Genomic DNA, 13,808 nt, shown 5'->3' on the forward strand with positions numbered 1-13,808 from the left:
GTCAAAGTAACGTCAGTCAGAGTGCGCGCAAGTTTCTAAACGTGTGGATGATTTAAATGTTTAATTGCACTAAATAAATAATCGTGTTAATGTTATCCTCACTTCAATGAATGAACCTTATTGAAATATATATTTGATTATGTCTCTGGACTATTCCTTCTGTTGGTCCTAATTAACTGAGATTTGTTTTCAATAAGCAATGTGTTTAAAAGTAAATAAGGCCACATAATTTGCATTTTTTACTAAAGTAATACCTCAAACATCAAGAAAATGCGTGACAAAATAGATTTTATGGATATCTTGCAACCCCGCAACACGTACTTTGGTATTGTGAAATTTATGACCCGGCCCTGGATTCCAAAAAAAACAATGAACCTGGAACGAGAGTATTTCCCACAGGATATAAAAAATTTAGTCACTAAATCGGCGTACTTGGATTCCTATTTAGATGCTGTAAGTATTATAATTTTTTAATTTGATATTTCTCTCTAATAAAATATTTTCAGGAGGTCACCATTAGCTTCAGTACATCTTTAGCTAAACAGATTTCTGTGTTCTTAACTTTTCCACGTTAATGAAATAGTGCATACTTAATTCAGCTGACTGCTTTTAAGGAAAGCGCAAGGACTCATATATTGAAGCAGCACTTGCAAAAAGAAGTAATAAAATATATTGAAGAAATAGCTATGGATAAGCGTATGCATGTTATACGCTGGATGGGTGTCTTTTTTCTAAATGTTTCCTTCATGATGAAAACTGGCATTTTTGTAAATGAAACTGCAGTTTTAGAGGTTTGTTACAATATCATTACACATATACAATAAATCCATAATAGTTTATTGAATTTGTAAAATTTATGTAAGTTTTCATAATTTCTCTTTACCTGGAGACTGTTTAATAAACATATATGTTTACAGCTTAAAAAGACAATGGGTGACAATCCAGTATTATTTTTACCAACACACAGAAGTTATGCGGACTTCTGTTTAATGACATACCTGTGTTATCACTATGATATTGAGCTGCCAGCTGTTGCCGCTGGTATGGGTAAGTGTAGTTATTTAAAAACTATGGCATACTAGGTATTTGTTTTTTTATAGTAGAGTCGTATTCTCATATATTACTTAAAGAAATTTTACTTTTAGATCTATGCCTTATGATTTCATAACAAATTTTATTGATTTGAAATGAATGCTCAATTTCTGTTGTGTGTATAGGAATGATGACCTTCATGTATGTTGTATATTTAACATAAATTAGTTGCATTGTTCAGATAAAAAGGTGTTTATTTATACATTGTATTAAATAAAACCAATTGTTTATTTAACACTTGGAATTCCTACTTTTGTTTTATATTAAATGATTAATAAACTTATTTAATATTATAATATAAATAGTAGTAGAATGTATCATCATGTTTTTTTACAGGAATAATAAGTACACAAGATCAACTAAGACAATACAATTCTATGTGTATTATGTTTATTATATTTGTTTATAAACACATAAACAATTCTTAATCAGACATTCTCACTATGTGTACTTTTATTGTTATTGTACTAAATATTACTTCTATTACTAATGCCAATTTCCACAAATATCTAAACTTTAAGTTTTTAATAAATATTATTAGTCAGAAATCAATCAATTCAAATAAAAATTAAAATGTATGTAATTTGTATAATTTACAATGAGATTAATATGTCTAATTGTATATAGATAGACTCAAAATAAATTCATTAATTTTATTCTATTTGAACAGATTTCTACACAATGGCGGTCGTAGGTCAAATGATGCGTGAGACAGGGGCTTTCTATATGCGTAGGACACTTGCAGGGGCGCCCTTATACTCAGCCACATTGCGGCAGTATGTCCGCACACTTGTGGCACACTATGGAGCCCCTGTTGAATTCTTCCTGGAAGGCACGAGGAGTAGGAGCAATAAAAGCTTGCCACCGAAGTATGGTTAGTTATGGTTGTGTTATATACAGTGTCCTCAGATTAGATGTTTCGAACAGATAAGCAGGTAACCGACCCCACCAAACAAAGCTGAAGACAGTGTTGTTTTATAGAAAAAGGCCAAAGAATGCAGAATTTACTAATGTACTAGAATGCATGATAAGTATGAAACAATTGACTCTACTTATCTAGAGTTATTGACTTGTGTGTTCGGTTTTTTTTTATAAAAATTATATCTCTATATATATAAAATTCTCGTGTCACAATGTTCGTTCCCATACTCCTCCAAAACGGCTCCACCGATTCTTATGAAATTTTTTATGCTTATTCAGTAAGTCTGAGCATCGGCTACTATCTATATTTCAAACCCCTAAGTGATAAGGGGTGTCCACCCCAAAAAAAAAATTAAATTTTTTAGACAAGTTTTTTTGTTTTTATTTTTTTATGATATAACATATAAAAATACACACAACCCTTAATTTTCACCCCACTACAATCAACCCCTATTTTTTTTGTTAATTGTAATCTTATGACTTGAACTCTGAGGTTTATATAGAGTAAAATTCAGAGAAAAACCTAAAAAGTTGTCATTCAAGAAAACCGAACAGTCTCTGGGGTAGCATAGCAAAATGTTCCATGTTGCTATGTACTAAAGAGGTAGGCTAAGTTAAATCACATTAAGGAGAAACGAAGTTCGCGGGGGCAGCTAGTATACATATATAAATAGATATTAGCAATACTTTTTTCTAAATTTTATACGCGTCGTATGTTACTTAGAGACCTTGATTTTTTAAATGAAGATGCTCGTGAATATTTTACTTTTTCACTCTGTTTATGATAGCTTATATCAATAGTTGTTTTTGATAACATAGCTATTTCGTATTAGAAGAACAAAATAAAATAATTTATTAGGCCTACATGGTAAAATATTCGTATCATATATGGATACTCGTGAATTTTATCTAATTTATCGATAAGATAAACGTCAGAATAAAAATAGCGGACTGATTTAGCGATTTAGAGATTTGCATTGTTACTATGCACTTATTTTTTAAATATATAGTATTTAAAGAACAAAATATGCCCTAGATAGGAACATCAGACGTTTAATACTCTGGTTTCTTGGATGTCTCACGAGCTCGGATGGTGTCAGAGGTTTTTAAATTTCAAAAAATATATATTATAACGTAAAAAAATAACAATTTTTATTTTCTTTATTGTGGTTTTCGTTTTCGAAAAAGGTCTGCAAAGATTATAAGATTTCCTCTCAACATCTCGTCTTCTTCAGGAATGCTAGCCATGACATTAGCCCCATATTTTTCCCGTGAAGTGGATGACGTCACCATTGTGCCTGTCAACATAAGTTATGATCGTATAATGGAGCAGGGCCTCTTCGTGTATGAACATCTCGGTGTACCCAAACCTAAGGAGACGACTGGGGTGAGATATTTTTTAACTTTATATAAGAGGGTGAGAATTTTTTATTAAGGCCGGCAACCCACTTGCGAGCCTTCTGGCAATGTGAGTGTTAAAGGGTCTTACTTAACATCAGTTGAGCCTCCTAATAAAAAATATATTTAAGAAATGGAAATAACAAGAATTTATTTGGCTATACTAACCGATCATTAGTTTTGGTGTATCAAACATTCATACATACATTATACCGATCTTCTAGTCTACAATTCGAGGGTATGAATGTTACATAAAGAATACGATTTGTCATTAATCTATTACAAACAAAATGTTATCATTTACTAATTTTCCTTTACGAAAGCTAGAAATTTAGATGATAATAAAAAACGATAAAAATGTTAAATTTTTGTTTATAATCGTGATAAAATTTCCTAAGAATATCTAATAATTTAAACATATTTCTTATCAAACCGAATTTCGTATCTACAACTTATGTAAGTGAATTAGTCCTAAAATTTCTCCTAGTTCGTTTCTGATTTTTTTGATCCCACTTTATGCATGTCTTATTGAACGACAGTAAATGCGTCAAATCAATCATAATTTTTTGTCTTACTTGTAATTATTATAATAGTTTAGCCTCAAAGCCGACGTAATCTTATTTCTTGTTTAAAAATCTATGAAACAAGTTTTTTTTTTCGGACTTAGACTAGGATTGACGCATTGAAACATTGCGTCCCGCCCGTAGTGACCAGATAGGGCTGTTGAGATTTACGCCGGAAGCCAATAACCTATCTCAATCTGAGATTATGTAATCTTAATCCAAATGATGCAACAAGTGTGCCAATAACCAATCGACGGATAGTGGGTTAGCATAGCTCCTTACGGACCGACCCCACACTCGCCACGTCACTTAAAAGTTGCCCCTGCATCTGTAAATTGATTTCCCAACAAAAAAAAAGCCGTTCGTGTAATTCGTGACCGGGTCCTCTTTAGTCCGTAAATAAAATCCTTCTCTTACTATATCAATATAATACGTTTAAACAGTTATTGCGTCTTGTTAAGTTAACACTAAGTTATTTATTTAGCTCTTATTATATCTCGTTCTGTTATTTTGTAGGACCTTGAATAATTTCTCGTGTTACGTGTTCGTAACTGTTTTTTGCCTCCAAATCGAAGTAATTTTTGTAATTAGTGATTGATTTATGCTAATTAATGGAGATATTAAAAAGGGCATGTAACTTTGTATTCTGGGTTAATACCTTATGTAGTAAAGGTGTTTTTTATCTTACATTCGCAGATGAAGTTTGATAAATAATTTTGTTGTAATAAGCAATATATATATATATAATTATTATGAATTTATTATGAATTCTCGTTATCTAGTCAAAAGGTTATTACAAAAAAAACTTTTGAAAATATTTTTATCTGGTTACGCCAAAGAAGTATAACTTCTAACGCGTGTACATACGTACACACACGTTTTGTTTTAATTAAAAACTAATACAAACAAATTTCAGGGTCTTATCAAAGCATTACACACTCTCAACGACCACTTTGGTAACATATACATAAATTTGGGTACGCCAATGTCTCTGAAAAGCTACTTGGGGCACTCCACCCTATCACCCGAGACCCTCAAACCACGTGACCTTCAAAAACTGACAGATGACCAGATGAGGCTTGTTCAGAGAGTCGCCGATCACGTGGTCACGTTGCAGCAAGAGAACGCGGTGGTCACGATCACGAATCTCCTCTGTATAGTTCTTATGGATAGTCTGTACAAAGGCAGGGCTTTGGGACAGAATGAAGTGGAATCGCAAATCTCCTGGTTGATAGAAGTACTTCAAAACCTGGGCGCTTCAGTTTTTGAAAGAGATGTCAAAGGGAACATGGAGAGAGTTTTGATTGTACATAGAACTATGGTGAAGTTGGATCGCGAGAAGAGATTGAGATTGGTGTCCAGTGCTCTAATGAATGTGACGGCTGATGTGCAGAAGAAGATGAAAGGTATTTCGCATCTTTAGATTTCGTGTATTTTGCTAATATTGTATTGTATTTTGCTAATAATAGGAGGCAAACGGGCAAGGGGCTCACCTGATGTTAAGTGATACCGCCGCCCATGGACACTCACATTGCCAGAAGGCTCGCAAGTGCACTGCTGGCCCTTCAAGAATTGGTACGCTCTTTTCTTGAAAGACCCTAAGTCGAATTGGTTCGGAAATACTTCAGTGGGTAGCTGGTTCCACATAGACGTGGCAAAAACTACTATTAAAACGCATTTCAATTATTTAAAAATGTATTGTTATAGGCCACATCTTAAAAGCAGAGACAATGGTCAATGCGGTGCCGGTGATTCAGCTTCAGATCTACATAAACCCAGTATTACATTACATGGTACCACCTGCACTCGTACACCTTATTGTTAGCAGACATAATATAAGGAAAGGTATGTAGTGTGTTAATTTATTTAAATTAAACATTTTGGCAGGGTCAGTGGTATTAAGTAATCAATTAGAAATTTAAATTTAATGTACAGTTAATAGGATCCGAAGTTATTTTTGAACATAAAATACCATTTTACATTTTTGTCATCACAGATTAGTAAAAAAGTTTTCTCTGTTATCATACCAAAAACAATAGAATTAATAGAGAATAATAATATAGAATCTTAATTATGTCAATTTGCCTTGGCCGCGACTCGGCTTAGACTTCGACCGTCCTACAACAATATCTCTGAATTTCAGCCTTAGAACATTCGTCTATTTGAGGCTTATAAACATACTGTTTAGGAATTTTTTTTCTAGTAAATATGTGGTATACGAATATTATATATTTCAGATGAATTGTATTCAATTTATATTTCAATTAGAAGACTGCTGAGACATGAATTCTTCCATTTAGAAGAGAATGAACAGATGGTAAGATTTTTTAATTACGTTTTTAAACATCTATTAGGAATTTACATGATATGAGGTTTTGCGTGCTTTTTGGCGCGAACTGTCTTATCATGTTGACAGATAACTGTCTGGTTTAGTGTTGCCATATATTGTGACAAATTCATAATTATTGATACAAAAACGATAATTAGCATAAAGATATATTTTTCTTTATTGACGTTACAGACATTCGACAAAGCGCTAGAGTACTGCATACAAACGAAATTGGTTTTAGTGAATAACGATTTGTTGTGCGACGGGTTGGGCGATCAATCGAACGACAAGTTGCGCTACATGTTGCAATGGGCTTTATTGCCAACGCTTACAACGCTCCTTTGTTGTATGGACGTTATGAACGAGGTAAATACATTTAACATGTTCTAAGAAACGTTATAAGTAATTTTTCGTAATAAGTATTTGGATTATTATCTATTTTATGATTTTAGTTTTACTGTTTGAATAATTAGTGTCTATATTTTAGATAATTTTGTCTTGAAATAGCGTCTTTATTACACGGTGTTAAGGTCTATATTACTATAATTATAAGAAGTCTATGATATCCTACCGCTTCCTTCGTACTACAAAACGACCCATCTCTCTGTTTGTGAAATGTGACTAAATATTCTTGAAATAATATAGGGTTATAGTACATAAATGATAAGGCGTCCAACGATAGATTCTATATAATCAATGATTCATATTCCCCAAGTATTTCTGTATGATTACGTCGTTATCACTGAATAGATAAGTGTGTCTAAATAGGCCATTGAACTGGGTTTGTGCACTTCTTCACAATTTTATTACTGTTTTTTTATCAGGGTTGCCCCATATAGTTCGCTTTTATAACGCTAACGTGTGTCAGGCACAGAAGGCATCAAGTTTTTTAAAGTCGGTTAATAATTGGAAGATATTGCTATTATCTTTTACATTTTCAGTGTAAAAAATGTGAACACAAGCATGCACTAAAGAAGATACAGGAAAGGCTAGAACAGAAGAGAAGTCATCCATACTGTTTAAGTCTAGAAGCAGCCGGTAACTGTTTGCAGGGACTTGTATACAGCGGCGTCTTGTTCAGGCATAAAATGTAAGTTTTATGAAATATAATAAAACTTTTTTCGATTTGGCGCGATTTCACATCTAGTAGGCAATGCCTATCTAATAGGCAAGTTGGTAATCAGCCTCCTTTGTCTAAGACAAACCGGTTTCCGCACGATGTTTTCCTTCACCGTTCGAGCGAATGTTAATTGCGCACATAGAGAGTCCGTTGGTTCACAGCCGAGGATTGAAACTACACTGAAATATTGCCTGCGACCGAATTATCGCAGGTTAAAGCGAATTAAAACAAGTGACAGCTAGTATTTCTATGTCAGATAAGAGAACAATTTTAAAATTCTTTATACAGCATATATACTATAGAAATTTACCAAACAGAAATCAGTAATGCAATGGCGTATTATTAATTGTAGGTAAAAAGTAGGTTAGGTAATCATAAAGTTTATATTTTCAGCCCAGATGAAAAGTAAAAATATTAAAATTAGTTTTATTTAGCTTTAACTTTTATATGTGTCTTAGCCCGAAAGAATCCGGGAAACAAATTCGACACCACTTAAGTGAATAATTTTTTTTTTCAGGCAACAAGAAATTGTGTACGAAGCCGTACCAGAAGTTATTGAAAACTGCCAAAGCCTTGTTAGTTCTATTTTGCCAAAGTTAGCTGTAGATTTTTATAGCAACCCAGTTATTGTACATCAAACGCAACGAGCGCGTTTATAAAATAGCCATAGACAATATGAACAACAGATTATATCAAGTCAGTGTGTCGAATAAGATCTGTGGTTAGGGTTTTTGACTGCTTGTTGGTATTTGGGACATATTTTTTTAACTGTCCGATTTTTAAGTATTATTAGTTATCACAAAAAATTGTGATTTCTATTTCAGTATTGTGTTTATATTACACGTAATTTCGGATATTGAAAAAATTAAATCGAAATCGATTTCGTGCGATGACGTCTTAGTTATAGATTTCGATATTCGATTAAAGCCAGTTTCTCGGAGTGAATTTAGTGGAAATTAGTACCGATTTAACAGACTACCACTGCCGGTTCTCAATTTTTTACGCTGATTTTCATGTTAATTAACGATCACGAATGTCCAAAGCTGGGCATATTAACATATATTTTTGTAGTTTATAGCGAGTTTCTTAGATAATAATAAATTTTTCATTAAAAATTACTTTTCCTCCAAATGTCAATAATAATCTGGCAATAATGCAGTATTTAAATTAGAAAAATGCCTTAATATGAAGGTATAAATAATTTATGAGACTAAGACAACGAAACTGTGTTAAAAAGAATTCAAAATGATAATCTGGTAGTGGTCATTAAATAGTTTTAAGACCTTAATACAATTTGTTGCCATGAATTTTGCTAGTGTTAAATACAGAAAAATTTAGTGTTGTTATCCTCATAATATATCTCCGATAACTTGATGATGTCAAATTAAAATTTATGATATAGTGCTTAAAATCAACTTCAACACAAACAAATTTTTTTCAAAGTTTAATAGCTGTTAAAGTACTGGTGTGGTAATTTAATTTATCATAATTGTAGATATTTCGTTATTTTTATGGATTTTTCAAAAAAATCACGAAAAACATGACATTGTCCCGTTACGCTCATTGTACGCTTGCGCCGCATGTATCGCTATCCCACTCGATTGGCCTATGCGTCCGAGGATACACTCTTTCTTTGTATTCATACAAAATAGTGATAATTAAAAAAACATTATACAATTTTATTCATAAAAGTATGAAATCATTTCATCAATGTTTTGTTATGACGTTGTCACTTTAAACTTTTTTTAATTGTTATTAATTAGAGCTTAAAATGACGAGCTTAATAATGAATAATGACATATACATCACCTGTTTGTCATTAATCTGTCAAAATTGTTGACACGCGCGTGAAATATTATGAATTGTTATTATAATTTCATTAAAGGTACAAAGGCATTAGGAAACATTTCATAAAAGTTTTGAATCTACGATTAAATATGATTTTAACTTAGAATTTTTTCTAATTGTTATAGATTGTGCCACTATAGAGCCAAATACTGTTATTTTTTATTATAATTTAAATTAATTTAATAACCTGTGATAGTTCAAATGTATTCTTTGTATAAGACGTGTATTACTTGTCCTCTCAATAAATAAAACGAATATTAAAAAGATTTTTTATTTACAAAAAAAATACAAATCATATATACACAAAAATAATAAAATTGAACAGCAAGCAAGAAAATTTTGGATTTCCAGTTGAATGTTAGGTATAGCTACTGCTAAATCTCTATCGCAAATCGAAATTACGTCTTCCCGCGAAAGACGTAATTATGTATAAATGTAAGACGTAATGATATTTTATCTTAATAATTTTGAATTTATTATCAAAATTTCCTTGCTACGTTAACAGTGCACATTAAACTAATTGGACGAAAATACATTTTAATTTCATACAATTCTAACGCCTATAGACAATGATGGTGCAAAAGTATAAGTTGGCATACGATAAATCAAGTCAGACAAAAGTCAAATTGTGTAACCAATAAGAATATATTCCCTTGGGAGTAGCGACTCTTATTCCGTGGGGTTCAAGTGCACAAGAGGTACTTTAAAGATTTAAGTTGGCGCCTGGTAGTTAGTACCGGTGACTCCAGAACTGGAACTTTCCTCGCTTAACGAAGAAGTATCGCAATACAGCTAGGAAATTCTGCCAGCATTAACACACTGCCCGGAGACCAAGCTTTGATTTAATTTTCTTTTTATTAATTTTTAATTATTATTTTTTATTTCTAGATTTAAGAAAATTGTAAATACTCAATATTTGATTGTTATGATTTATACAATTATGATATCATTAATCAAAACTCTACCATCGTCATCGTAAAACCTACTACACTGTAACACCTATATAATTTACACAATAATAATAAAAATATATAAAAAAGGTAGTCCAACATTATAGCGTGTCATGTGCGAGTGAATAATATGATTTAAAAATAATCATTGAGTTTAATGCTTGATTAAAAACTTTATGAGTACAACATAATTTATAAATAAACTTATAATACAAAATCGTATCTTAGTAAATGCTACCTGTCTTTTAAGTTCCTAGTTTTGCTGCCGAACAAAATTGGATTAGTAATATTCTGAGAAAATCGCCAGTGACGGATCATACCCTGAACGCGCACAAAATTATTACGACCGCTAAAGACAAAATACTTTAGGTTCTGCTGGCGAATGAAGAATATCATGGCCTTCGAAGCGCACCAATACATCGTTTCTGACCCAACTCCACATACGGACTCGCCTGTATGCAGCCGACAGTGAATTCTATCATATATCTTGGAGGAACTGTGGTTGGTAACACAGAAAGTAAAAGATCACGTGACGTTCACCCACCAGATGGAATGATCAACTGAAAGACTCATCGTCCTCAAAACTATACAATGTTATAACGCTGGACAGAAATCGGTGGAAACAGATTGTGCGCTCCAGATGTTTCCTTGCTGACCATGACGCTGAGACATGAGTTGCCGACTGAAGAAGCATATCTCGGCCTTGGGTACTTCGGGCCAGCCAGTTGTTTGACTGGTAGACTGCCTATAGGTTGCAGGAACTGTACTACCCTTCCTCCACAGACAATTATTATAAACCAAATGGGTTCTGTGACTGGAGAAATGCTGTCATTTTGCAGTCATCTTCAAAAACCCGAAGTATTCATATAGAGGAACATCAATCCTTCGAGACCTTAAGAAGCTTATTTCTAAATTCACGTATACACGCCGTGTAATATTTCGTAAAACATAGTTATTTAAACTACATACCTATTTTACATAGTAAATATTAACAAAAAGATAGTCACAATATATACAAATAAAGACAAATTTGATTAAATCCTATACTATACTATAAAACACTCAAAAAAGAATCGTTAGTACGAAACGCTTTCTGTAAAATGCAGGAATAAACATTTGAAATTGCATTAATTACACCAGAAACATTAATATTACGACGCTTAACCACTAAGATATTTTTATTACTCAAGATATCAGTTATTATGTTCAATTACATTAAATACTTAGCTTTAAGTAGTGTATTTATTTTCAGTGTCAGCAAAAATTTTGGGTTCATGATGGAACATTTTCCGGCGTCGAGTAATATTGACGTAACTACGTATTTTATAATGAAATACTAATATAGAACGCACTTTTTTGATTAGTTTATATTTCTTAAACAATTTATATAACACAAAATTCAATGACAATGATTGAAAGATCATTACAAACACAAATAATTCAACACGTTTTAGTCACGTGACAATTCAATACTCACAGGTCAATCGTTCACTCGTTCAGCCGTGCTTCAGAGTATAATTGATGAATACCGATCGCACCTCCATGGGGCAGAGAACGAGTGAAGCGTCAGGAACGGGTGAACGAATGTGGAGGAATGTGAGTGAACTGTCAAATACTCGGTCCGGTTGGACGTCTACCATATCTGTGAGTTGTACCTAAGAAAAAAAATTGTTTATTTATTTCATTCACTATATACTTTTACACACAATCTTCCAAGACTTCTTTACTGTTATGTTTTTCTACTTTTATTATTACATTCTTTTTCTTTTTATTATTATTATTTGTGTGTTTCGTTAGTAATAAGTGTTATGTTTAAATTACAGTATAAATAAATTACAAATTTGTGTATTACGCTCTCAATGAGGTTTAAATTTCTATTTAGTTTTTCTTTTCCTGGCTAGTTCGAAATTGTTAAGATTATATATGATGTGTGTGTGTGTGTGTGTATAATTTGTGACGTCATATTTTGTGTGTAAAATGATGAACTTATGAATAAATTCAATGAAACTTACTTGTCCATCGCCACTCGGGTAAAACTTGGAAATGGCCGTGTTACCAAAGCACGTGTCCAAATGAACGCGTTGTACCGTCAAACCCATACCGTGGTAGACGGATCCGTCCTTATTCTGAAAGGTATATTACGGGAATCAGCTAATTATATAGCATATTGTGTCTATATCGCTTAACACAAGCAAACATTTCTAAATAACAAACACAATCAACCAAGTACTCAATTGTCTCTTTTCATCACAACGCAGCCATAATTTGAAAGAAAGTGACGAAAGAACTCGGTTTCTTTTCATCACAGGGTTGCCATAATTTGAAAGAAAGACGAAAGAACTCTGTTTCTTTTCATCACAGGGTTGCCATAATTTGAAAGAAAGACGAAAGAACTGTTTCATTTCATCACAGGGTTGCCATAATTTGAAAGAAAGACGAAAGAACTCTGTTTCTTTTCATCACAGGGTTGCCATAATTTGAAAGAAAGAGACGGCATCATATTTAGTTAAAAGACTCTTAGGATTACAGGTGTCTTATCTAAATGAAAGATCTCATAAACGAAAGATACAGAAATGTCTGGCCTGAAAATAATAATAATAATTCTTTATTTTCTCCCATATAACATTTGAAACAAACAGTACGATTACAATTAAGAAGATATTGGGAGACTGGTTTCCAAGCTAGTTAAACTCAAACTCAAAATATCTTTATTCATATAGGTAAACAAGTACACTTATGAACGTCAGAAAAAAAGTTAAATTAATTGTAAATTTACATTTACTACCAGTTCGTAAGTCAAGGGCGTAGAGCGTGCAAGAAGAACTGGCAAGAAACAATCCGCCACTCTTTTTAATCGCCAAGTGAACCTGTGATGTATAAGTCATACCAAAAAAAGTACATAATATATGAGCAATAATATGCAACAAAAACTAATGAACAGTCAACTAGATTCCTACAGAAATAGAGTTGTATGTGTGTGTGTGTGTGTGTATTTGGGAGAGGGTGTGTGTGTTGGTATCAAGCACACGCTTGAGACCATGATATGTGGAAATTCCTTTATTACCTTAACAGCAACATGCGACCGGTAGGAGGCGAGTATGACGTCAGCGGCATTTGTGATGGATCGCGAATAGCTCGGCCTGGGCGAATTCTCGTTGGCCGTGTAGTGCATTGTTATGAGGGGCTGAAGTAAACACTGTTGGGAGACATGAGCTCCGAGTGTGAGGTACCCGCTTGGGTGGTCAAACGGTTTATGCTGAAAGAGAGTTAAAGCCAGGTTATTGCAGCTCCTTACATATACTTGGGGTTATGGCGTTTTGACAGTTGTCATTCGTTCTATGTTATGGAAACTGGCAGTCAATTTAGAGTAAATTTTCTGACGTTCATCCGAACAGAACTTGCATATCTTGATTTTTAAATTTTTTATACAAATTAGTCGATAAGATAGTCTGTCGGACCGCATCGGATACCATCCAAAGATCAATGGTCGAATTGCCAAAATTTTGTGTTGTTTTACAATTTTATTGAAGTGAAAACTTCTTTATCAGGGTTGGAAAAAAATTTAGTGTAACATTTTTCGTTACGCG

General features: G+C 32.9%; 2 protein-coding genes across 2 annotated transcripts in view; one reads left to right on the forward strand and one right to left on the reverse strand.

Moving 5' to 3' along the window:
• On the forward strand, window positions 1-9,535 carry LOC125063167 (dihydroxyacetone phosphate acyltransferase). Its single transcript, XM_047669437.1, has 11 exons — window positions 1-453; window positions 615-791; window positions 918-1,047; window positions 1,763-1,966; window positions 3,249-3,400; window positions 4,891-5,380; window positions 5,682-5,819; window positions 6,212-6,291; window positions 6,496-6,669; window positions 7,245-7,393; window positions 7,941-9,535. The coding sequence occupies exons 1-11, from the start codon at window positions 271-273 to the stop codon at window positions 8,080-8,082; spliced, it is 2,019 nt and encodes a 672-aa protein (XP_047525393.1). The 5' UTR covers window positions 1-270; the 3' UTR covers window positions 8,083-9,535.
• LOC125063158 (alpha-mannosidase 2) overlaps window positions 9,529-13,808 on the reverse strand; it is a 21,023-nt gene continuing 16,743 nt past the window's right edge. The window contains exons 18-20 of the mRNA XM_047669426.1: window positions 13,286-13,477; window positions 12,234-12,347; window positions 9,529-11,876 (exon numbers count right to left, since the gene is read on the reverse strand). Coding sequence (XP_047525382.1) covers window positions 11,718-11,876; window positions 12,234-12,347; window positions 13,286-13,477 — 465 coding nt within the window. The 3' untranslated portion in view covers window positions 9,529-11,717. The remainder of the gene's footprint in view (window positions 11,877-12,233; window positions 12,348-13,285; window positions 13,478-13,808) is intronic.

This window comes from Pieris napi, chromosome 1 (genome assembly GCF_905475465.1).
Source record: "Pieris napi chromosome 1, ilPieNapi1.2, whole genome shotgun sequence".
Taxonomy (NCBI): domain Eukaryota; kingdom Metazoa; phylum Arthropoda; class Insecta; order Lepidoptera; family Pieridae; genus Pieris; species Pieris napi.